At 36.2% G+C, this 25,740-nt stretch overlaps 1 protein-coding gene across 1 annotated transcript in view; it reads left to right on the top strand.

The window, feature by feature from the left end:
• Nucleotides 1-25,740, top strand: part of eln (elastin) — a 122,993-nt gene that overhangs the window by 85,184 nt on the left and 12,069 nt on the right. The window contains exons 40-53 of the mRNA XM_033046078.1: nt 1,399-1,494; nt 3,158-3,196; nt 5,320-5,379; nt 8,113-8,148; nt 10,963-11,046; nt 11,462-11,497; nt 13,658-13,702; nt 14,990-15,040; nt 16,142-16,210; nt 16,510-16,545; nt 18,543-18,587; nt 19,748-19,771; nt 21,164-21,184; nt 22,914-22,949. Of these exons, the coding sequence (XP_032901969.1) occupies nt 1,399-1,494; nt 3,158-3,196; nt 5,320-5,379; nt 8,113-8,148; nt 10,963-11,046; nt 11,462-11,497; nt 13,658-13,702; nt 14,990-15,040; nt 16,142-16,210; nt 16,510-16,545; nt 18,543-18,587; nt 19,748-19,771; nt 21,164-21,184; nt 22,914-22,949 (678 nt within the window). The remainder of the gene's footprint in view (nt 1-1,398; nt 1,495-3,157; nt 3,197-5,319; nt 5,380-8,112; nt 8,149-10,962; nt 11,047-11,461; nt 11,498-13,657; nt 13,703-14,989; nt 15,041-16,141; nt 16,211-16,509; nt 16,546-18,542; nt 18,588-19,747; nt 19,772-21,163; nt 21,185-22,913; nt 22,950-25,740) is intronic.

Below are 25,740 nucleotides of genomic sequence, written 5' to 3'. Positions count from 1 at the left end.
ACGAGAGTGTGCTTGTACATCAGTCATTGAAAGTTAACATGCAGGTACAGCAGGCAGTGAAGAAAGCTAATAGCATGTTGGCCTTCATTGTGAGTGGATTTGAGTTTAGAAACAAGGAGGTCCCACTGCAGTTGTACAGGGCCCTGGTGGGACGGTATCTGGAGTATTGGGTGCAATTTTGGTCTCCTAATTTGAGGAAGGACATTATTGCTATTGAGGGAGTGCAGCGTAGGTTCATCAGGTTAATTCCCGGGATGGCGGGGCTGACCTATGATGAAAGAATGGGTCGACGGGGCGTGTTCCAACTGGAATTTAAAAGGATGAGAGGATATCTTATTGAAACATATAAGATTATTAAGGGTTTGTCAAGCTAGATGCAGGGAAAATGTTCCCGATGTTGGGGAGTCCAGAACCAGAAGTCACAGTTTAAGAATAAGGTGTATGCCATTTAGAACTAAGATGGGGAAACATTTTTGCTCCCAGACTCTTGTGCATCTGTGGAATTTTCTATCACAGAAGGCAGTGGAGGCTAATTCACTGGATGTTTTCAAGAGAGAGTTAGATTTAGCTCTTAGGGCTAAAGGAATCAAGGGATCTGGGGAAAAAGCAGGAATGGGGTACTGATTTTAGACGATCAGCCATGATCATCATAATGAATGGCCATGCTGGCTTGCAGGCCCAAATGGCCTACTCCTGTACCTATTTTTCTTTGTTTCTATATGGTATATCCAAAGTTTCATTTAAAGATCTGGAATAATGTAGAATAATAATAGAAAATACTTGAAAAACTCAGCAGGTAGACAGGGCAATAGGGAATTGGGAAGAGGGAGGGCGGGAAGACGAATGGGCAGGATCATGCTTTACATCATTTTTAAGTAATGGAAAAGTTAATTAAAAATGCACCTAATTAGTGATTAAAAACATTAAACTAAAGCAACTGTTTTCAAAGAACGAAAATATCTGTTTTCTCTCATAATCCAAAACCTATATCCCCCCCCCCCCCCCCCCCTAGAATGAAAGGGTCTTAGATCCTGCTGCAGATCTGACCCGATGAACTGGTAAATTTCAAACATAGTTGGAAATTCTAATCGCCCCATAGACGCTGCCTCACCCGCTGAGTTTCTCCAGCATTTGTTTCTACCTTCGATTTTTCCAGCATCTGCTGTTCTTTCTTAAACATGAAAATTGACTCAGGACTGGAAAATATTGGTATTTCAATCCAAACTGTGTATCGTTTCAGTTTATGTATAGCTAAGTTTCCGTTCTCTCAGTAAACAAATGCTGCCTTTCAAGCCTGGTAAGAGTTGACCTGATAACACTGCAGTAAGCTGTCCATAGTCTGAGTATTTTAAATAATGTAATATACTGATGATTGGAACTGCTCTCTTGTCATTTCAGGTGCTGTGCCAGGAGGTGTACCTGGAGGCTATCCAGGGGGTGTACCTGGAGGCTATCCAGGGGGTGTACCTGGAGCTGGATATGGAGGGCTTCCAGGTGATCTTTTCTCTTTTAAAACCTTTTCATTCTTATTGAAATGTCTTTAGTGCTAAATTTTGAGTTTTACCTTCCATTCACTTTATGCAAAATTACAACTTTAAAGTAGACCCTGTTTTCCATAATGTACTGTATCTTTCAATCAATCATTCAATCAGTCATTTAGCTTGGGTTCCTGAAGACTTTGCAAACAGCCTTTGTTGCTTTAGTATGCCTTAACACGTGTCACCATATGGAATATCCAAAGTTTCATTTAAAGATCTGGAATAATAATAGAAAATACTTGCAATACCTAGGAGGTACGTAGGGCAATAGGGAAGAGGGAGGGAGGGAGGGTGAATGTGCAGGATCATGATTTACATCATTTTTAAGTAATGGAAAAGTTAATTAAAAATGTACCTAATTAATGATTAAAAGCATTTAATTAAAGCAGCTGTTTTTAACGAAAGAAAATATCGTTTTTCTCTCACAATCCATTCATCTATATTACCCATAGAATTAAAGTGTCAAATCCTGCTGCAGATCTGACCTGAAGTGGCACTGGTAAATTTCAAACATAGTAGGAAATTCTAACAAGACTGAGCTCCCATGCAGAAGTGAAATTACCAAATCAATTTGAGACCAGGTGTGCATAAGGTTATTAAAACAATTGAATGTTGGTTTACCTGATCGGAACCACTTGCAAAATTTAGCAAGCTATGTCCATTATTTCAGCTCAGAACTTGCATCAGGATTGTTCTTGACCATGAAAGTTGATTCAGCTTCTCCTGGAAAATATTGGTATTTCAATCCAGACTGCGTGCATTACTCAATGTATATATAGCTAGGTTTAGGGATACTTCTGCAAACACATAGGTTCTGAGCTTACCAGGTTTATGATGGTCATTTCCTGGCCATGCTCTGCTGTTGAATATCTTTGGAGCAGCATCTTGTTTTGTGCCAAGCATTTTTTTTTCTCAGATAACTTAGTGCAAAATCCTTGAGCTCTTTCTTTGCAGGATCGTAGGCTTTGAGAAAGAGATAGTTAAATATCTATTTAAATTATTTGTTTTTATTATTGCGTTTAGATAAAAATGGATTTGTGTGTTTTAGATTATCTTGTTTATGACATTGGTGAGGGCAACTCCATTAACTTCACTAGAAAAACAAAATGGTTGTGCTACCGGTCATCATTTTGTGCCAGTTATAATGCTTCACAGAATATGTGCAGTAGATTTTCAAGAAGGAACTCCAGTAATCCTCATTTAAATTTCAGATCAAATAAAATTGCACGATCTGTAATCCAATAAAATAAACACTCCACCTCTGGCTATTTGCTCATGCTGCTCATTTTTTAAATTATTTGGTATACAAAAGATCAGTCTATTTGGTATACAAAAGATCAGTCTTTTTCCCCCACTGGCATTCACAAGAAAATAATTTACATATGACCTATGATAATTAATGGGTAAATAGCTGTTTTATATTATTTTTTTAATATCTTAAAGTTGGATACATCTTTGTGACCTCGATTTAAACAACTTCGGTTAACATTGTATATTTCTGGTGTGTCGTATTTCTGCAATGTAGTGGTGCTGTTGGCTTTCAAAACATTAGTCATCATTTGACTATATGCAACTGATCGCTGTTCCATTATAACTTGTCCATTCCTTTGATGTTGTAGGTGGTGCATACAGGTCTGCAAAAGCTGCTAAATATGGAGGTACGATTTCCACTTTTGTAATTTACATATGATTCAAATTGTTACGGTAGAGAAATATTAATAAGCAAAATCTTATTAAGCATAAAATCTGCAGAACAATTAAATTTATCATCTCTATGACCTCTAGGGAATACATTTCAATCCTGGTTAGCGTTTTTCACAAAAGATAGACTCTTCCAAATATCACGATCAGTTTTCTAGATAATTTAAAAAGATTTCAATTTCTCAATTTGGCTGCAATGAAACTAATTTTGAGGAATTGGTGTCTGATACTGAAGTTAGTTTAGTTTATTATTGACATGTGTACTGAGGTACAGTGAAATGCTTTTTTTGTATAGTGACAAGAATAACGTATTATATTACCAGTTTACACAGAAAATTCAGAATTCAAGACAGGCACTTCATATTGTTATTTTGTCTTAACTATAAAAGGCTTTATTAACAGAGAAGCAAGAAATATGCAGTGAAAATTCCAGTCATGTGTAAACCCATGTTCTATCATAGGTAGCAAAGGGGGATCATCTATATTAAAAATATGCATCCAAGAAATTATACCAACTAACAAATTCATATTTAAATAAAGAGAGTGCATAAGAAGTAATGAGGTTGAAACTACTAAATTCTCTGCATAACACTCTACCTATTATAAATGTTTACATTCATATTGCATTATGCAAATAAACCGATTTTTAATTGTTCCATTCCAATCTATGATCTTGTTAGCATTTGATGAAATTAATGAGATACTATTTGCAAACGATAAGATTAATATTAAGAAATACATTTTCCATATGGGAAGTATTGGAAATTTGCGTCCAAATATCGCATGGACATTGGATGAATTGAAATTTAGCAATGAAAGTATTAGATTTTTAATAGGAAGAGTATCAAATAATTTCATTCAAATCTGGTAAATGGAATTAAAGTATTCAATAGAGTGACAATTTTTAAGGTTATATACTAATTTAGTCTGGACTGGCTATCTATTGTTTCTCTATTTAGACCCTATTACAACTTTTTGATACCCAGTGTAGATCGTGTTGTATGTTATCATTGATATATAGGCTGCTGCAATACTTGTAATAATACTGTGAGATTTTTTTTTTTTTAATACAGTTTTAGGGATATGGCATACCTAGCAAGGGTAGAATTTATTTCCCATATCTAATCACCCTTGAAAAGATTGTGGTGAGTTATTTTCTTGAAAACTTGCAGACTTTCAAGTGAAGGTACATCCACAATTCTGGTGCATTGAATTACACCCAAAATTTAAATACAGGAAAGATGTCAGAATGATAGTGATCTGAGGGTATTTGAATATATGATCACGTTCCACACAAATTGTCCTTTTAGCAAAAGAAAGTAGCATTTAGGTTATGCTACAGGATGTCTTAATAATACTACAAGTTATGATCTATTACCGAGGTCACGTTTATTGGGAAAAAATGAATCTCAAGTAAGTGAAGCTAGATAGGATGGACTAGAAAAGTACAGAAATCACTAAGTAATCTGCGTAGGAAAGAACTGCAGATGCTGGTTTAAATTGAAGGTAGACACAAAATGCTGGAGTAACTCAGCGGGTCAGACAGCATCTCTGGAGAGAAGGAATGGGTGATGTTTCGGGTGGAGACCCTTCTTCAGTCTCGACCCGAAACATTACCCATTCCTTCTCTCCAGAGATGCTGCCTGACCCGCCGAGTTACTCCAGCATTTTGTGTCTCCCTTCACTAAGTAATCTGTTGAGTTAATGATACAGTTCATTCTAGAGGATTAAAACTAAGAGATGAGTTATGTGCCTCAAGCCTTGGTTGGAGTACTTTGACCAATTTCAGTCATTGTGACAAAAATATTAAAGAGGCAACAAAGAGCATAAAAGAAAATACAAGCTTCACATGGCCTCTCCAACATTGTAGAGTCATACAGCGTGGAAACAAGCCCTTTGCCCCAACTTGCCTACACCGAAAGATATGAACCAAATGCAGATAGGTGCGACTAGTGTATAGGGGGCATGTTTGTCGGCGTGGGCAAGTTGGGCGCTGAAGGACCGGTTTCCATGCTGTATGATTCTGTGACACTGATTCTATGACTGTAATGATTGCATAGCTCTTGTACTGACATTCCAGGTGGTCCTGGAGGAACTGGACTTGGAGGACTTCCAGCGGGTTTATTTGGAGGTGTTCCAGGTAACATTTATTTAATCATTAGCATTATTGAAATGAATGCAAGATGCAAAAATTATCGGTGACAGTTTTATTAAACACTCTGTCAACATGTTGGGATACTACAATGATAGCCATTAACTTTATGCCAATGCTACAGATATAGTTGTAGAATCTGAATCCTCAGTGAAATACTGCTGAGCCTAACATACAGATAAAAAAAGTGATCTTCTCTAGGTAGCCTATTTGGAACTTAGAAGCTTATATAAATTGGAATCCTAGATCTCAGCAGCCTTGGGTTCAGATATTTGCTTATGTCATTCTCATTTTTCAGACAAATGCACAGAATGTATACACATTTCCAGTCAGGAGCACTCTTCCAGAGATACTGAAAACACTTATTCTATTGGTGTCAAGGTGAACACCAGACCTATTTAAAATAAATCAATAAATTATGTACTTCACTGTTCTATTAATCCTAAAGGACCACTGAATAGTTTTGAGACTCCCAGCTTATGATTCAAATTGGTCAACATCAACAGAAACCTTATTAAAAACCTAACTAAAAGTTGGATCAAGCAATCTTTGAGCAGTAAATTCTTTATCTGTGCAAAGATTTTCGAAAACGAAAGCAGCAACTTTATGCTGAAGCACTATTCCAATACTTCAGCACACTTACTAACCTGGGATGTTAATGCAACACGTTTCTATTCACAATACTACATGGCTAATTGGAATTGGGAAAACTCCCCCACAGTCAATATAACCAAAGAAATAAGTTATTTGTGAAACCATGCCATATGGAAATTGTCTGATCCACTTAAATATATGTATGCTATGGTAACTTCACTTCATGGGTGAAGTTTGGTTGCAAAGTATTTTAAATCACCTGGAGAATGTGACAATTTGTCTTATGGGAACATTTCAATCAAACCTTTCGGCTGAAAGATGGAAAAAAAGCATTTTTCATTAGTAGGTCAAGAGTGAAAAGACACAAACTTGGTTATGACTGGTATTTGGGCAATTCTAAGATACTGTCAGTGACTTACAAACCTATTTTCCATGCAAAGTACATTGGAAGCCATATTGATAAAGGATAAGTGGATGCACACTAAGTATCTGCTAGAAGACATTGACAAGGCAAAAATTGACTGGATCACGTTCAATATGGCCCGTGTCTCTCATATGCCTCCCGTGGGACTCAGAAGTTTCATAACAATGCAGTTCTCAATCTCCTCAAGACCTCGCTGCTGCAGTCTTTCTATGAGGCAGAACAAGCTGGGAGGGGATTAGGCAGTAAAACATTTGGCCCTGCCTTCAAATTTCCCTATAGACCTGCTCACAAGCCATAAAATCAAAGTCGTATTCCACTGTCTCCAAATGCCCCTACCAATCTGAGACATTTAGAGACCGTTAAAATATATTTCAAGAAGTAAAAAAAAAAAAAATGTAATAACCCATTTAGTTTAGTTTAGAGATACAGCGCGGAAACAGACCCTTCACCCCACCGGGTCCGCGCCGACTTGCGGTCCCCGCATATTAACACTATCCTACACCCACTAGGGACAATTTTTACATTTACCAAGCCGTTTAACCTACATGCCTGTACGTCTTTGGAGATTTAACTGATGTAAATTAAAATCATTAATATTAATTAAAACAGAGGGGAAAAAAACAATTAGCTTCACTTACCTTTTCCATCCAGGTCAGTGATCCTTATCCAAATTAATGACAGGATAGGCAAACGTGCCATATATCAAGTGTACCCAATGCTTCAAATCTCTTTGTTACAGATACATCTGTGTTGGGCCCGGGATTGCTGTGTATAAGCACAGAAGTAAGGAATGTGCTGATCTGTGCAATGCAACCAGTGCATTGTTGCCTGCAGATATAATATCAATTAGACTTTACACAGTCCAGACTATCTATCAACTCTCAAATAAAATAGAAAATACTGGAAAACACAGCAAGTCAGGCAGCTGGTGTGGGGAGAATAACAGTTAATGTTTCATGTTAATAACTTTTCGTCCATGGGTCTAAAGCAAGCTATTCTACCAGTTCATCCCTCATTGTGGATCTCTGACAGAAGTAGAAATGCATTATGCTTGGTTTCAAAGTTTCTTTTTTAAAGTTTGTTAATAATGGATTACAGAAATTTCTCCACCACTTATTTTTGGCCAACTAGCTCTTAAGTTTATGTTTTCCCCCATCTTTCAATTCTAGAATAATTTAGTTATAACTGCTACTTACCAATCAGCAAAACCCTTTTCAGGATCTAAAGAATTGTAGAAAATCATTACCATTTTTTACTGTCTCAGTAACCACTTTTTATAGGATCTTAAGCTAAAGGATGTATGGCCTAGACATTTGATGGCCTTTATATCCATTAGTTTGTCATGTGCTTTTTGTCCAATGTTAATGATTGCCCCTTTATCGACTATGTCTGGGTTACATTTAGTCGTCTACTTGAAAGACACATGCAATAGATTTGTTGAATGTCTCTTACATTTCTTTATTTCCCATTATTAATTCTGAGAGTGTTGTTTATGGAATAAGATTTACTGAACAAATAACCTATTATTCTATTTAATTCTATTAATGGTTAATACATTTCTTTGGTTGAATTTTAAATAAATTGATTTTTTTTCCAAAAATGGGCTTTCCTCAGGCAGTGCTATTAATATACGTGCTGTTATAAATCGCTCTTTATTAAATGATCCCTAATCTGTCTAATTTATCAATTCTCCGTTGCTGTAGGTGGATATGCTGCAGCTAAAGCTGCTAAATATGCAGGTAACTCTTTATAACCTTATAGTAATAGTTTCATGAAACTATACATATAAGTAACCACAAAAATTGAATGTTACCAATCTTCATGGAAGGAAAAAAATGTGTCATCATAAAATTAACATCAAGAATATATTTCAAATCTAGTTACATTCTTGTGGAAGGTAAACTTTTCAAAATATTGCAATCAACTCTTCCCAGTTCACAATATGATTAACAATATTAAAGTGTCATGAAAAGATTTACCAAACCTGAAGAAGGGGTCTAAACAAGGGTTCCGATCACAAATGTCACCAGTCCTTTTTCTCCAGAGATGCTGCTTGGCCAACTGAGTTACTCCAGCATTTGCGCCTATCTTTAATTGGACAGTATTGAGTTTGATTTTAGAAACTGCTTCCTAATTCAAGGTTATAGATCCATGAATCAACCCAAATTCATTACCAGAGTGCAGAGAGAATTTCACAACGTGCTGGAGTAACTCAATGGGTCAGGCAGCATCAGTGGAGAGCATTTTGGATTGGGATGCTTCTTCATACATTCAAGCATTCCTTGTATCTACGCAGAGAATTTGTAATTCAAACACAACTTGTCTGGTCTTAACTGCAATGATTTTGTTCAAAGAGAAGCCAAGAGATATCTCACCACGTGATAAACAAGAAATGGAAATCCTTAATCATGGATATAGTCCAAGATAAAATAAAATCTTTAAAATCCAGTGGCTAAGTGCTTTTATATAAATATTAAAAAAAAGATACACAATTCAAAAGTTTGCAGAAGCAGTAGAAGGGTTAGAAACAGCTTCATGTTTTTCTCTTCCTTGGTTATACTTTTTTGTGATATATTCACCAATTACTTTCTTGTCGTATTTGAAGCTGGTATCAATTATCAGTTTTCTTTAAATGTTTGCTTACCCAACTTTTTATTTTTGCTGTATTACATCATTTCATTGGTGACCATTAATAATACTGAATAGACATACGCTACTTAAAATGTTATTTACATTAAACCTTATTTTCAGGTATGTACAATTGACTTTTTATACAGACATATTGGTTCATAATAAGACCTTTAAGCACATTTTGTTTAGATTCTAATCTATTAGTTAACACGAGCATCCTTGGGTTTAGGTAATTGTCAAGCTGACTGGATAGAAAATTAGCTTACTGGAAGGAAGCAGAGGGTGATGGTGGAAGGATGTTTTTTGGACTTGAGGCCTGTGACTAGTGGTGTGCCACAGGGATCAGTGGGCCCATTGTAATTTGTGATATATATCAACAATTAGGATGCAAATGTATAAGGTATGATTAATATGTTTGCAGATGACACTGAAGTGGGTTGTATAATAGATAGCGAAGATGGTTATCAAAAATTACAGGAGGATCTTGATCAGCTGGGCAAGTGGGCTGAGGAATGATTAATGGAGTTTCATGAAGATGTGTGAGGTGTTGCATATTGGGAAGTCAAACTAGGCAGGAGCTTCACAGTCAATGACAAGGCCCTGGGGAGTGTTGCCGAGTGGAGGAATCTAGGAGTGCAGGTACATAGTTCCCTGAAAGTGGCATCACATGTTATTAGGATGGTCAGGAAAGCTTTTGGTACGTTGACCTTCATCGGCCACGGTATTGAGTATAGAAATTGGAATGTTATGTTACAGTTGTAGAAGATGATGGCAAGGCTGCCTTTGGAGTACTACATATGTTCAACTTTTTTCACCCCATTATGGGAAGGATGTTAAGCTTGAAAGGGTGCAGAGAAAATTTATGAGCATAGTGAGTTCTTGATGCCTTTGCTTTAGGGGACATTGGGAAGGATAGGGCTTTATTCCTTGAAGCATGGGAGGCTGACGGGTATTCTTATACAGAGGCATAAAACCATAATGGGAATAGATGGGGTGAATGCACAGTCTTTTACCCAGAGTATGGGAATCGAGGACCAGAGAACAGAGGTTTAAGGTGAGAGTGGAAAGATTTATTAGGAACATGAAAGGCAATTCTTTCACCGTGGTGGGTATATGGAACGAGCTGGCAGAGTAGGTGGTTGAGGTCGGCAATATCACAACATTTAAAAGATATTTGGACAGATACATGGATAGGAAAGGTTTAGATGAATATGGACCAAATGCAGGCAGGTGGGACTAGCGTGAATGGGGAAGCATGGTCGACACGCGCAAGTTGGGTCAAAGGGCCTGTTTCTGTCATATGACTCTATTGCAGAGAAAGGGTTATGCAAATAATACTCATTTACCTGCCCATTCCAATGTAAAGTGCAATTAGCCAATTATTAAAATGAATGATATCTATAAGCTTTGATAAATCATAAATTATAACTAGAGTTTCGCACTTCAGAAAGGAAATGACAAAGCATCTTTTATAGTGTAATAGAAAATTGGTATTCTGTGCCTCATCAGTCTATGTAGATATTGGTTCGGTTGTTATTCAAACAGAGATTGATGGTTTTGGCTGTACGCTATAGCAATTATTTTTTGAATAAATTTGAAGCACATGTTAGACTTGTGCAAATTGTATTATGTAATGAGCTTCAGAAAAATGAGCTGCCCCCTCCTGTTTTTGTGTTTGTACCCTGCTGTTACTCATGTGGTTGATCATGACATATTAAGCTTTGATGGCATAGTTTAAATGTATTTTCTATGTTCAGAGCATATATGAATGTTTTTGAAAAATAGGAAACTTTTTAATTTCATTGAATTTGTAACAAATCCATGTTACAAATTGTCTTAGTAATATGTCAATGCATGTACAAATGTTATGTTCTGATTGTTATGAACAAATTGAGACGATGTTGATTGTCCTGGCATTCCAGGGGGAGTACCAGGAGGCATTCTCGGAGCATTAACTAGAGGCTATCCTGGAGGTGTACCTGGAGGTGTACCTGGAGGTGTTCCAGGTAATTGATTTCTAATAATCTATTAGTTCACTTGCTGTTCCAATTGTGTTAGCAAGGTATAGCATGATTCTCCCACACATACATTATGTTAAATTATATCTATTAAGTGAATGTTAATAGGTGAAAGTGTTTCCACATTTCATTTGAAAATTGAAAATTCTGGAGGTCAGGAAGTGGCCCAGGGGAAAGATACTCAGATAATATTTCAGACAATGACCTATCAACAGTATCAAATACTTCCAGGTTGTACGTTTCCATAGTTTGATTTTTGCATGGGAACAATCTGCATTGATATAGATTTTTTTCTCCAGAAATAGTATTTATCTGAGTGGCGGCAATGCTGTTGATCATTGTTCCACAGTCTATGTAGCTGGACTTTGCTGGATTATAACTTGTCAATCTTCTGTCATTACAGGTGGATATGCAGCAGCTAAAGCTGCTAAATATAGAGGTAACATTTTTTTATTTTGTCATTTGGAAAAGCATCAAATTATTTTTGTATTCTGAGCATACCATATTATTAAGAAATATCATCCTAATTGATACAGCTGCATGAACATGACAAATAATTTCATCAACAAATAAAGATGCCATGTTTCATGATGGTAACATTTCCAGATATCATTAGTTCTTCTTTCTGTGTATTTAACATAAAACAAACATGTTAGAAAAAGTGCCAATCTACACTTAGACAGCATTGAATTAATTATTGAGGATCTGTTCCTGATATAGTGATGGATTTGAACAACACCCAATGTCCACTGCACATCCACATAGAATTTTTAATATGAGATGGGAGCTCCACAATTCTGCATGGTCTCAATTAATGGATAGAAGGCCTCTTGAAATATTTTTAATGATTCAACAAGAACTGCTAACTAACGTTCTTAATTTAAAGTTATTAAATATAATCTTTATGTACTCAAATATATATAACAGGATGTGAGGTACCACGTGTTATATCACAGCAAGACTTTCTGGTTTATTTATTTCTGATTATTTTTCCACAAAATGTAATATCAACATTAGATGGCTCTGTTAATTTTCAATGGAAGTAACAGAAATAGGGATACAAGGTAATAAGTGATAGGAGTAGAATTAGGCCATTTGGCTCATCAAGTCAACTCCGCCATTCAATCATGGATGATCTATCTCTCCCTCCTAACCCCATTCTCCTGCCTTCTCCCCATAACCTCTGACACCTGTACCAACCAAAAATATATCTATTTCTGCCTTAAAAATATCCATTGACGTCCCCCACAGCCTTCTGTGGCAAAGAAATCCACAGATTCACCATCCTCTGTATAAAGATATTTCTCCTCATCTCCTTACTAAAAGAACCTCCTTTAAATCTGCGGCTAGTCTAGTCCTTGACTCTCCCACTAGTGGAAACATCCTCTCCACATTTACTCTATCCAAGTCTTTCACTTGGATAGAGTGTTTCAATGAGGTCCCTCCTCATTCTTCTAAATTCCAGTGAGTACAGACTCTGTGAGGACAAACGCTCATCATAGGTTAACCTACTTATTCCTGGTATAATTCTTGTTAACCTCCTCTGGACCTTCTCCAGAGCCAGCACCTATCCTCAGATATGGTGCCCAAAATTGCTCACAATATTCCAAATGTGGCCTTACCAGCGCCATTTAGAGCCTCAACATTGCATCCCTGTTTTTGTATACAAGCCCTCTTGAAATAAATGCCAGCACTGAGTTTGCTTTCTTTACGACTGATTTGACTTGCAGATTAACTTTTTGGGAATCCTGCACCAGCACTCCCAAGTCCCATTGCACCTACAATTTCTGGATTCTCTCCCCATTTAGAAAATAGTCTACGCCTTTATTCCTACTGCCAAAATGCATGACTCCACACTTTGCTACACTAGAATTCATCTGCCACTTCTCCACCCACTCTCCCAACCTGTTTAAGTCCTTCTGCAGAGTCCCTGCTTTCTCTACACTACCTGCCCCTCCACCTATTTTCGTGTAATCTGCAAACTTTGCCACAAAGCCTTCAATCCCCTCGTCCAAATCATTAATATACAACGTGAAGAGTAGCGGCCCCAGCACAGACCCTTGCGGAACTCCACTAGTCACTGGAGGCCAACCAGAAAAAGCCCCCTTTATTGCCATTCTTTGTTTTCTGGCATGCAGCTAACCTGCGATCCATGCTAGTATCTGCCCTTTGATACTGTTGGCTCTCATCCGCCTATGCAGCCTAACGTGTGGCACCATATAAATCTTAACAAGTTAAAATGAAGTGTTGACTTAAGTAATTCTGTGAATTGAAAGGTTCCGTTTTTTCTGCAATTTGATTACATCGATCCCTCTTTTATGAAAATAGACACAAAGTATTGATTATCCATACCAAAGTTTTCTGCCTTCACATGTAGTTCATAGACTTTTGATCTTTAACAGGCCTAATTTTTTCCCATGATTTTCTCTTCCCTTCATATAGTTTAGAATAAATAACACTTTTTACTGACTTATTTTCTAGCACTCCTCATGTTTCTTACTTGATGTGTTGATGCTCTGTTGAAATAATTAGAAGATAATTTTTTGCAAATTGTTTAACATATGTTGTTTAATATAACTCTTCTATTTTTGCATTGCAGGTGCGGGAGGTGCTTTATCTGGCGGCTTTACAGGAGGCTTATCAGGTATTGTGATGTGTCATCAACAAGTTTAACTTCATTGTGATAAATTTAATGAAATATGCAGATATTATTCCCATGACTTTGCAATTCAGTCCACCAATAAATTCATTCTGTGCCATTGTTCATTTTGAATCAAACAACTATTAAAATACAAGTGTGGCTTGTCTCTGCTCTTAGGGCTTCATTTAATACAAGGACATAATGTAGTCATGTCCCCTGTAGGAGACTTGAATCCTCTAACTGCCCAGCTAAGTGCAAGCAAACTATTGTGTTATTTAATGATGGGAGGTATTGATAGGATAGGCAATCAGAACCCTTTTCACATGGTGGAAATGTCAGAGACTGGAGCACTTAGATTTAACGTTAGAGGAGCAGAGTTTAAAGGAGGCAGGTATTGGGGGGCCAAATGGCCTGTTCCTTTGCTGTACAGTTTTATGTTATCCCCATACATCCCATATCTGTCTTGTTTGCTATTATTTTGCTTCTCAATCTTACTTCAAGAAAGTAAAGTATTAATTTCCTCTACTGAGTTGGATGCCTTGTTGCTATTATTAATTCAGTAAATTTGTGAAACCATTTTCAGGAACTATTACTTCATTTATAAGGAAATGTCCAAAAGGGAACACAATTATCCAGATGAGGTCAAACAAATAGATTTTGTACAATTATCATTACCGTTTGTTTTAAATGTATCCTCTCATATTAAGCTATCTGAAAATTAAAAAAATTGCAGATGTTGCAAATATGAAGTAAAAAAAAAAGAGAAAATGCTTGGTCAATTCAACCAAAAACATCTATGTCTTTCCACAGATGTTGCCTGATCTACTGAGTGTTTTCACTGTTTCTGTTTTCTGCTTCTGCATTCTTGATAACAGTCAATTTTAAATAGCTGCAGGCTTAAAGTTCAGTGCATGTAAAAGCATGAGATTGATGTTACAGTGGGATGCTAAAACCACTTTGCGCTTGGGTCACTGAAAGATTGTTTCACTTTTCCAATTTGGCCCAGCATGTAGACCAGGTCTGGGGTTTCTGGGGAGAGAGAGTGGGCAGCTGTCATAGGCCAGAAGATGGATTTTGGCTCAGGCATCTGAAGAGCGTGGGTAGCCCGAGTGTGATCAGGGCCAGAAAGGGGAAAAAATTATGAAAGAGAAAATAATTAAAAATATTATTAATGGCAAGAAATAAGAAACAGAGCATGGCATTATTGAACAGAATGAACAAGCACGTGTATAGTAATGGGATTCTAACATTGTTAGAATAAAGTTTAATTACTTTATTCCTTTGTTGCAGGTGGAGATGCCGGGGCTAGAGCTGCTGCGGCTAAAGCTGCAAAATTTGCAGGTAAATCTATTTCTAAATTTTCTACATTATACTATCACATTCTTTTTAAGTTCCTAATAGTTCTTTTTATTCTTAAACACAACATAAGACATTAAAACACAATGAACTTGTGTTTATTTAGCTCCTGGAAAAAGGAGCTAAAAGTGCAGCAAATCAAAACAGAGATGTGAATTAAAGGGTCCTGGACGTGACGATGTTGTTTAAGTCATAAAATATGCCAGACCCATTATTCGTTGCTCCACTTTGTGTCATCTCTTTGTCCCCTATATGTTTCTGTATCTCTGTAAAATGCAGTGTCTTCTAGACTGATCATTTCAGAGGCCTCAATCAAGCTATTGGACTACATTGGGATCTGGGGACATGCCTGGATATTTCAGTGTTCCTCCTCTTCATGTGTACGTGAAGAGGAGGAGTTTGTAGAAATTAAAGAAAAGCACAAGATCTACAACGCAGTGTTAATGGGAGACTTTAGCAACTCCAACAATTGTAGGGATGTGGATGTGTTGACAGAAGATAATGGAAGGAATTCTTGTATAATATTCAGAAAAAAAATTGATTGAGGCTGAAGGTCCCAGACCTGATGATTACAGTGAATTAAGTAGAGAATACTACAGTTGAGGAGAATCCCAGTGATAGTTATGTATACTTCATGTTAATTATAATGAAGGACATGAGATATCCAGAAGTAAGAAAACTGAATTTTTGCAAATATAGAAAGGATTTGCACAGTTAAACTGATGTAAACAATGGAAGCATTAGACAACTAGTTGCATGGGTAAAAACTTTTCGAAAGTTTGATTATGAGGAAGAGGAAAGCATGAAACTAATTTACTTGCTCTTGGAAAAAGCCACAAGAAACTCTTGGGGTCTAATGGCACCTGTTTTCAATTGTATAATATACTGATAGGTAAGGAAATTCATATGAAGAGAAATAGTCTTATTCTACAGCAATTATAGTGATATGCTGATCAATGCCACCGATAACAACAATTGATAGTTTTCCCAAGGCATTTGCAGTACTAACTGATTGTTTCTGAGCAAGAAGCTTGCTAATTAATTTACCAGATTGTTGACTGTCACTTTCCCCTGATGATCATACAGGTGTGCCAGGGGCAGTTCCAAACACTGGACTAGGAGGTCAACTAGGAGGTCAACTAGGAGTTATACCAGGTACTTGGACCTAAATACTTATGTTGCCCTGTTCCAACTCGTGCCTGGAGTTTCAGACTTAAACTGTAGTGCATACTTTAGAACCAAGTTAACCCAAAATATCATGATATATGAAAATAAATTAATGGGTGTATTCAATAGTGGGCATTCAACAGTAGTACCAGTAGTATCATTCTTTTTTCATCTTAAATATTTCAGAATTCAAGAATAATAGTTGATGTTTACAATACTGCAAGATCAACTCTATAAACAGATGATCTCGGCTATTTACTTACCCTCTCAATCTTTTAATATTTTAGGTGGAGCAGGTGCAGCTAAAGCAGCTAAATATGGAGGTAAATATTCATATTCATATTCATTAAAATTAATACACTACAGTGTGCAGTTAGCAATTTATTATTTTCTCTGAGATTAAATTAATGCTGTCAAAGATAGTCATTAAAGATTACCCACCAGCAGGCACAGTTGCACCATAGCAATATCATTATGTGTTTTTTTTATCACTGAGTAATTAAATGTTTATAGAAAGCAAATTGCTTCCATAGAACTGGCTGCATAGAACTAGAAGATATTTCACCTGTGTGTTACAGCTGTGAAGGTTGATGTGTGTGCACAGGGGTAGAAATTAATATTAGGTCAATAAGTTTATGTGCATAGAGGTAAATGTATTAAGAATTTAATTGAAAGTTTTTTTTTTGTTGTAAATATGTAATTATCCTTCATATTATTTGTGTGTAGATTCAGTTAATTGTACTTCTGTTACTGACGAAAGACTGTTATGAGGTTGAGTTTTAATCAAAACTAATGGTTGAGCACGTTTCATTATTTTCGAAAGTGCTGGCATTTGAAATGATCCAATTAGGCTGCAGAAGCAATTGACTACTTTATTTTAATCACTATTGCAATGTCTCAAGGACAATGATAACTGTTTCATTTGTTTGTATTGAAGTAGTTTACAGAGATATGTGCTGCTTTACTGAAGCATATTTTTCTCAATAGCACTAAAGTAGTTCCCAGTTTGTTCGATTTAGAGGTTCAAAAACTATTTATCTTTGGCCTCAACACTTGACCATCTATGCACTTTTGAAATCAAGATCAACAGGAATAGAAATTAATTTGTTCATTTACAACATGCACTAACATACACTGCAGAGAATTCCGTGCTAGTTTATCATTGTTTTGTAAGTACACCTGATGCAGGTAGTCAATTCCATGCTTTTCCATACCATTGTATAGGCTGTTTTGAATCTCCTCCAGTTATCTCAACAGAGTGCCTCACAATTGTTTGATGCCAAGTTAAACTAATCACCACTGCATGTGACCCTTATCCCTCCAATTCCAGCATATCCATATGCCTATCAAAAAGCCTCTTAAATATCCCAGTCATATCTGCATCCAGTACCATCCCAGGCAGTGCATTCCAGGTATCCACTACTGTGTAAAAAGCTTACCCCACACTCCTTTAAACTTTGTCCCTCTCACCTCAAAGCAATGGTCTCCGGTCTTTGACATTTCCATCCGAGATAAAGATTCTGACTGCCCACACTAGCTATATACTTCTATCAGGTGTCCCCTCAGCCTCTTTGGTACAGGAGAAAACAATCCAAGTTTGTCCAAACTCTCCTTGTATCTAATACCATCTAATCCAGGCAACATTCTGCTAAACATCTTCTGCACTCTCTCCAAAGTATGCCCATCCTTCCTGTAATGGTGTGACTAGAACTGTGTACATTACTCCAAATGAGGCCTACCCAAAGTTCTTTAAACTTTTTCACTTTTATTATGGGGTATTGTGTGATGATTAATGATAAAAAAATGAATTTAATCCATTTTAGAATAAGGAACAAAATGGGGAAAAAGTGAAGGGGTCTGAATACTTTCTGAATGCACTGTACCTGTGTAACTCTGCTGCTCACAGACCTCCAGCCAGAATAACACCTTTTCACCACAACCCTGATTTTTATGAGTAAGCCAGTTTTGTATCTAAATGACCAAGTCACCATGGATCCCATGCATCTCAATCTTCTGGATCAGCCTACCATGAGGGACTTTATCAAATGACGTACTGAAATTCATATAGACAACATGAACTGCCCTTCCCTCATTGATCACCTTTGTCATCTCCTCAGAAATCTCAATCAAGTGTGTAAGACATGACTTGCTGCAGACAAAGCCATGCTGCGTATTCCTAATTAACCCATTCTCTTCCAAATGAGAAAATTAATCATATCCTGAAGAATCCTCTCCTGATGGCTTCCCAAACATTGACGTGAGGCTCACTGGCCTATAATTTCCTGAATGACTCTATGACACTCTTCTGTTGGCATTGCAGGTGGCCCAGGAGCTGTGCCTGGAGTTCAGCCAGGGGTCATACCTGGTAAGTTGATTTCGGATGTCGGGCAAAACATGTAAATTGTGATTTTGTATTCACGTGGCCATGCTTTCAGTATGCAGAGCCATTTGTGAATTATTGTGCCAGAAGAAATTAACTTGCGATTGACCATGAGAAAAAAAAAAATTGGGGTTAATGCCATGTATCCAGGGAACTTGCATTACCTTCTGATTCGACACTGCAATATTTCACCAACAATTTGAATGTAAGGGCAAAGTATATAGTTAATAACAAGACTCTTAGCAGTATTAATGTACAGAGAGATCTTGCTGTTGAAGTCCACAGCTCCTTGAAAGTGGCAATACAAGAAGATAGAAAGGAAAAAAACAGCAGATGGTATACTTGGTACATGGTATCCTTCATTGGTTGAGGCATTGAATATAAGAGTCAGGAAGTTATGATACCACTTTAGTCCACATTTGGAGTGTACAGTCCTGGTTGCCCCATTACATGAAGGATGTGGAGGGTTTGGAGAGAGTGCAGAAGAATTTTACAAGAATGTTGCCTGGATATTGTGGCAATGGTTGATTGTGTGTGCATTAAGTATTAGATGGTAATGATGAATGGTGGAGATCATTTTTGATTAGTAATGGAATTGTAATACATGGGGCAATGTTTGAGTAGAGTGGTGCATTTTTTGATAGATGATTTTTGTTGATGACCTTAAACTCATATGAGATTATTAAACTGTATCCGGATTTAAGACTAGGTTTTAGTAATATTTCCTCCATCAATCATCCTTCCATTGCTTTCTTTATTTCCAAAGGAGTTTTCTGGGTGCAAGTTGACCACCACTTAAGCAACGATGTTGATGTCAACATCGGCAAAACAAGATTCTCATATTCTGTACAATGCTCTCCAAATAGTATTAAGACTTCTAATGATTGACTTCTTTTATTTCTTTGAATCTTTGTACAGGCCCCATGTATTAAAATTCTAAGTTGAGCTCTGCCAGACAATGGCATGCCTTCTTGTGCACTGCCACATTGACACTTTTAGTCAGCGGGTACAATGGAAAACTTTGGGGTGTATAATAGTGGTTAATAAACTACATGAATTAAATTAATCTTCGTCACCTTTCAGCCAAATCAACATCACATATGCGATGTAATTTTCTTATCTTATCTTTTCTGTTATTAATATAGGAGTTCAAACTGGATCAGTAGCAGGTACAGTCATTTTATCTTAACATTGTCACAGGTAGCAAAATTCTGCAATTATCATCATTTCATTCGCAGGGCTTCCCTATTTACTGAGCCAATGAAAACATAATAAAATAAAACCAATTAGATGATTTTGGAGAAGGTTAATTTTAATCTGTTTCAACTATTATGTGAACAATCGAATAGTACAAATGGTATATTGCCTTTGCTAATTGTTCAGTCATGTGATCAAGACCAAGTTATGGAATGTAAGGGTGGGAAGTTGGCACCTCTAATACTCCCAGTAAAGTCATTTAGGATGGGTTTAGCTTACTGGATGGAAGTATGCCAAAATATCCACACATCAGCTCAGCAACCAATCTGTATGTCTTTGTTCAGGGAAGTTCTCAACCTATGGTCTTGTGGAAATTATAATTGACTTGCAATTCAACAACAGGAAATCCAGAGCTGCTACCTTTAGCTTCAAAAGAAGTGTTGCATCATTTTGAACTTTATTTATGATCTAGCTTTTCCGGGACAGGAAAAAAATAAATGGAAAATGTTCACTATGTAATTGTGAAATAAATAAATAAAATATTTCATGAAATATTACCAAAAATAACAGCAGCAGCTGTGGAAATAATGGCCACTGAAGTAATGTTTATCTGTTGCATTTAAAACAAAAATCACATATATGTCACAAGTATATTTTTCTTCATATTTCTCTGAGCTTAACAAAGCACCTGTCATTGCAGATATGGTTATAGATGCAGATATTCAAGAAAGCAATTGGTATAAAGCAAGATAATTGAGTACAAGAGCAGACATGTCCTTAGACAGTCACACGGGTCCTTAGGAATAGTGTATAGTTTTCATCTCATCCGAGGAGAGCTGCTCTTGTCCTGGAGGGAGTGCTATGAGGTGTTATCATACAAATTCTTGAGATAACAGAACTGGCATTTAAGAGGAATTGGGATGATTTGGCTTCTATTTAGAAAAATGAGAGGGGAAAATTAGAGAATACTAATTGGATTGGCCAGATGGGATGGGGAAATATATTCCTAACAGTGAGGGAAAAACTAGGGATTACAGCCAAAGGATATGAAATAGACCCTTTCCGACTGAGATGAGGAGAAATTTCTTCAACCAAAATGTTGAAAATCTGTAGAATTCTCTACCATAGAATATAGTTAATGTCAAATCATTAAATATATTTTATATTAGAAATGTTACCAATGACAAAATAGATCACGAGATTTGGAGGAAAATCAGGAAATAGGTGCTGAATTTGTATGATCAAATTTAATGGCAGAGCAGGTTCATAGTAGCCAATGGCCTAATCTTACTATTTTCAATGGCTATTAAGTAACTGAAGTAATTCAGAATATTGATATCTCCTTTCATGAAATCTTATTACAGGTATCCCAGGTGATTTAGCAGGTACAATTATTTGTTCTTGTTTTTTACCTAGATGTTGTGATGTTAATACCATAACCATTTCAGGAAACATTACAGCCAAAAAGTCTGTACCATTATTCAACACAAATTATTGTCCTTCCATAATTACCCCTGAACAGAAGACCCAGTGAAGAGTCAACCACTTTGGTTGGTCTGGGGTTTCAAATGGGTCAAACTAGATGAGAATGGTAGATTTTCCCTCCTTAATCAAACCCAGATGAGTATTTGCAACAATAAAGTAATTCATGATAATCAGTATCAGTATTATAATTTTAACACTGGATCTATTTAATATCTTGGTTGGATTAGAATTGGGTCTACAAATGATTTGTCCAAGCCTCTCAATTCTGCTCCAAGTACTTAACCACCATGCAACTGTACTCCTTATAACATAAATGCTTCAGCAGAATTCATAACAACTAATAGGTACTGGGAGTCGATTGGAAACTTTCTAAAAGAAAGCATAAGTAGATAAAAGTAATGATTAACCTTCAGGATTAAATGTATTACACTATTGGCAAAACTGGCTACCAAACAACATTTTTTATTTGACATCCCATAAGGATACATCAATCAGCGTGTTTATGTCAGTTCTATTTATAAAGATGGTTTGGATTTAATCTTCCAGATTTTGCCATGTAAACAAATGCCAGCAGCCCCCACTGTTATATTTATATCAACAGACAGAATGTCAGAATGGGTCTGGTTCTGATTGTCGGACTGATGTAAGTGTTAGGGGGTGATGTTATTCTGTTGCAATGGCACAGGCACACAGGGGTTAGTTTAGAATTTTATGGCTTTATATGGAAATTTATGTCAATTTCGTTGTTGTAGCCTTTTGAATTAATTTGTTAGCTGTCCAATGACAAAACAAAATCTCTCCAAATAAAGCTTGCAACAGGTTTGCAAAGTTGTCTTGACTTTATTTCTCTAATGCTTTGACAAAATAACTGAAAAAGCACAAACGTGTATCTAAAAAAATGTTAAGCATGAGTTACTATTTATTGGATTGAACAGGCGATGTACAGATGATTGATTTATCACTAATGGTGATTCGAGTTATGATTTAATGCAAATGTACTTCATTATGTTGTTCATTGCTACATAGCTTTTACATTACAATAAATTCTGTCCTTATCGTAGAAATTATGAAGATAAATCGGAATGATTTGAGGTGGCAGCTATGCACTCCCATTTAAAGAACAGCCTAAATATTGAATCAAGCAGGCCAATGGAAATTTATTTTATCAGTTGCTTAAAAGAATAAGTCAACTGATAAAATAAATTTCCATTGGCCTGCTTGATTCAATATTTAGGCTGTTCTTTAAATGGGAGTGCATAGCTGCCACCTCAAATGGTTGGAGACATTTTTAACTATAATAGTTGTTACCAGAATGAATTGCATTTTTAGTGTCAAAATTGGTGGAGTGTGCACACTATATACTAGTCCACTTTCTCATGGAAATAAATACTTGTGGAAGTAATTGGGGTACTCGGATGTAATGCACACTATCTATAATTTTGCATTTGCTATATATTATTTTCTTTTTAATGCTTTATTCATATTTTGGAGATTCACTGGTTGAAATATTTTACATATACAGTAGATCTTATACAGAAAGCCATTGATTTTTAGAATATTACATTTAGTTCTACTTTGTATTTAATTTATCTGTACTCTGTTGTAACTAGTCAATCTCTGTCATTGCAGGCAGTTATGCCGCAGCTAAAGCAGCTAAATATGGAGGTAAGTCATTCTACCCACACCAAAATGAGCATTCAGTACTGTAGTTGCAACATATATTTCTTAGTAATATATACATCTGTGCATTTTAAAAAGGTAGGCTTCCTGTAAAGTATTGCATTTATAACTGCTAAAGCTTATGTAAAATTAAACTTCAATGATTATAAGGTTCCACTATGAGAGAAAATCTGCATAAATATTACACTAGGATGTGATTAATATTTTACAAAGAACCTGACCCATTACCATTCCGTTCATCTTTTTTATTATCAATATCATGACTGAACTCTGATACCTCTATCTGTTTTATTTAAAATATTCAAATTTCTTGAAATATGGCAAGGTATTGTTTTTCTCAGTGTTACAATGAAATATTAATTTTTAAATTTTAATTTTTTTAAATCATCCTTCATAGCGCAGCAGATTGAGAAGTAGCTGCTTAACAATCAGTTCTCAACTCAATAAATGTAACTTTATTTATTGTTTCGAAATAGAGAGAGGAAATTAGATCTGCAATTCCGTAGGCAAGTATAATGGTGATTCACCCAGCTAGTATAACTTTGTTAAAACATTATCAAAGAATAACATCTTCAAAACTTCTCATCGTAACAACAATGGATCTGAAGTGAAAAAGTTTTAGATATCCTGTGACAAATGAAATTGTTTTATATAATTTATGGGAAAGATTATGCAGGTATAACTAAGGCGATATGGATGTTTAACAAGAGGAATACATTTTACAAAATAATACATTTTAATGCAAAGTAATCATGTCTAGAAAGCTTAATTTTAAAGTACTGTAGTCTTACATGTTAAGTAATGACCATAGTTGCATGTTAAGTAATGACCATAAATGTACATGAAAAATTAAAACATAAGACACAGTTGGCAAGGGCAGCATTTAGAATAAAAATAGTAAAGGGATAAAGATAACTCCTTGGAGAACACCAAAGGTGATACTATCGATATGGCAAAAGACGGATGTCATTCATTGATTGCAGTATTTTCTGCTGTTGGATGCCTCTTCAATTGCACATAAGCACTGAGCTCCAAAATTCAATGCTGCCATCAAATCAGAAGTACTTCCATAACAATGTGAAAAATAGGAGCAGGAGCAGGCCTGTCAGCTCCTCAAGCTAGTTCTGGTATTCAACAAAATCATAGTGTTTGTGGTAGAATTGAGATAGAAGAGCAAAATCATGGTTGATCTTCTTTCTCAATTCTACCACAAACACTATTTTCTTGCTTTAGCCCTATATCCAGTAATTCCCTTAATGTTTTGAATGCAATCAAAGATTCTGCCTCCACAACCTTCCAGAATTCACAACTCTCAGAGCAAAGACACCCTTGTCGAAGTCTTAAATAGCCTACATATTTTTGAGTCCATGAACCCTTGTTCTGGACTCATTAGTCAGGGGAAACAACCTGCCTAAAAAAAACCCCACCAAAGCTGTTTTACAAAAAATACATAAAGTGCTGGAGTAACTCAGCGGGTCAAGCACTGCTTCTCATTTTTTTTTTTTATTAGCAATCAATTTATTATTATGAATTTGAGCCATCTCATAGAAACATAGAAACATAGAAATTAGGTGCAGGAGTAGGCCATTCGGCCCTTCGAGCCTGCACCGCCATTCAATATGATCATGGCTGATCATCGAACTCAGTATCCCGTACCTGCCTTCTCTCCATACCCTCTGATCCCCTTAGCCACAAGGGCCACATCTAACTCCCTCTTAAATATAGCCAATGAACTGGCCTCGACTACCCTCTGTGGCAGGGAGTTCCAGAGATTCACCACTCTCTGTGTGAAAAAAGTTCTTCTCATCTCGGTTTTAAAGGATTTCCCCCTTATCCTTAAGCTGTGACCCCTTATCCTGGACTTCCCCAACATCGGGAGCAATCTTCCTGCATCTAGCCTGTCCAACCCCTTAAGAATTTTGTAAGTTTCTATAAGATCCCCTCTCAATCTCCTAAATTCTAGAGAGTATAAACCAAGTCTATCCAGTCTTTCTTCATAAGACAGTCCTGACATCCCAGGAATCAGTCTGGTGAACCTTCTCTGCACTCCCTCTATGGCAATAATGTCCTTCCTCAGATTTGTAGACCAATGAACCAAGTGAAAGGAGTTACCCTGCTAAATTAAATAATTGCACGTGGGAATTATTTCTGCTTAAATGAGATATGCTTTGACAATTATTTTTAACACATTACATCAACTGGATAATCCAGAACATCCAGCGACTTTGGCTTAAAAATGATCTAATAAGTTTTAATGAATTAAGTTTAAACTTTATTAAAATTTCCATTTTTTTCAGAATTAATGGTGGATGGTGAACTGTCTAATATAATAAATTTAGATACTGATAACCTACCCCAAAAAAATAAAATTGATTAATATAATGTATTTAATTTCTTCTCATTAATGCTCTTATGCTTAAAATGGCCTTTCAGATGACATCATTTTGCAGTAATCTTCAGAACCGTTTTTATTGTTCTTGATATGAGATTTTGTCTCATCCAATGGTTATTCTCAATTGCTTTACTATGGTTATTTTCTTGAAATAGATTTGCTGTTGTATTATGTAGGTATCGGGAACAGTCAGTTGGCAATAAGGAAATATGCTATACATAGCAATAAGTGGACAGTCAAACTATTTTATTGCTGCTCTTTGTGACAGAAAGCTCTGAAGAGGCATCTCTATTCTTCACTATGTGGAAGAATTATAAAAAATAAATATTTGACCATGCCGTCATGAATGTCTGGATTATTTCATTGTCAGGCAATATTGGACAC

The sequence above is a fragment of the Amblyraja radiata genome, chromosome 28, assembly GCF_010909765.2.
Source record: "Amblyraja radiata isolate CabotCenter1 chromosome 28, sAmbRad1.1.pri, whole genome shotgun sequence".
Classification (NCBI taxonomy): Eukaryota; Metazoa; Chordata; class Chondrichthyes; order Rajiformes; family Rajidae; genus Amblyraja; species Amblyraja radiata.
Note: the sequence above shows the minus strand (reverse complement) of the source record. Positions and strands in the feature narration are given on the sequence as shown.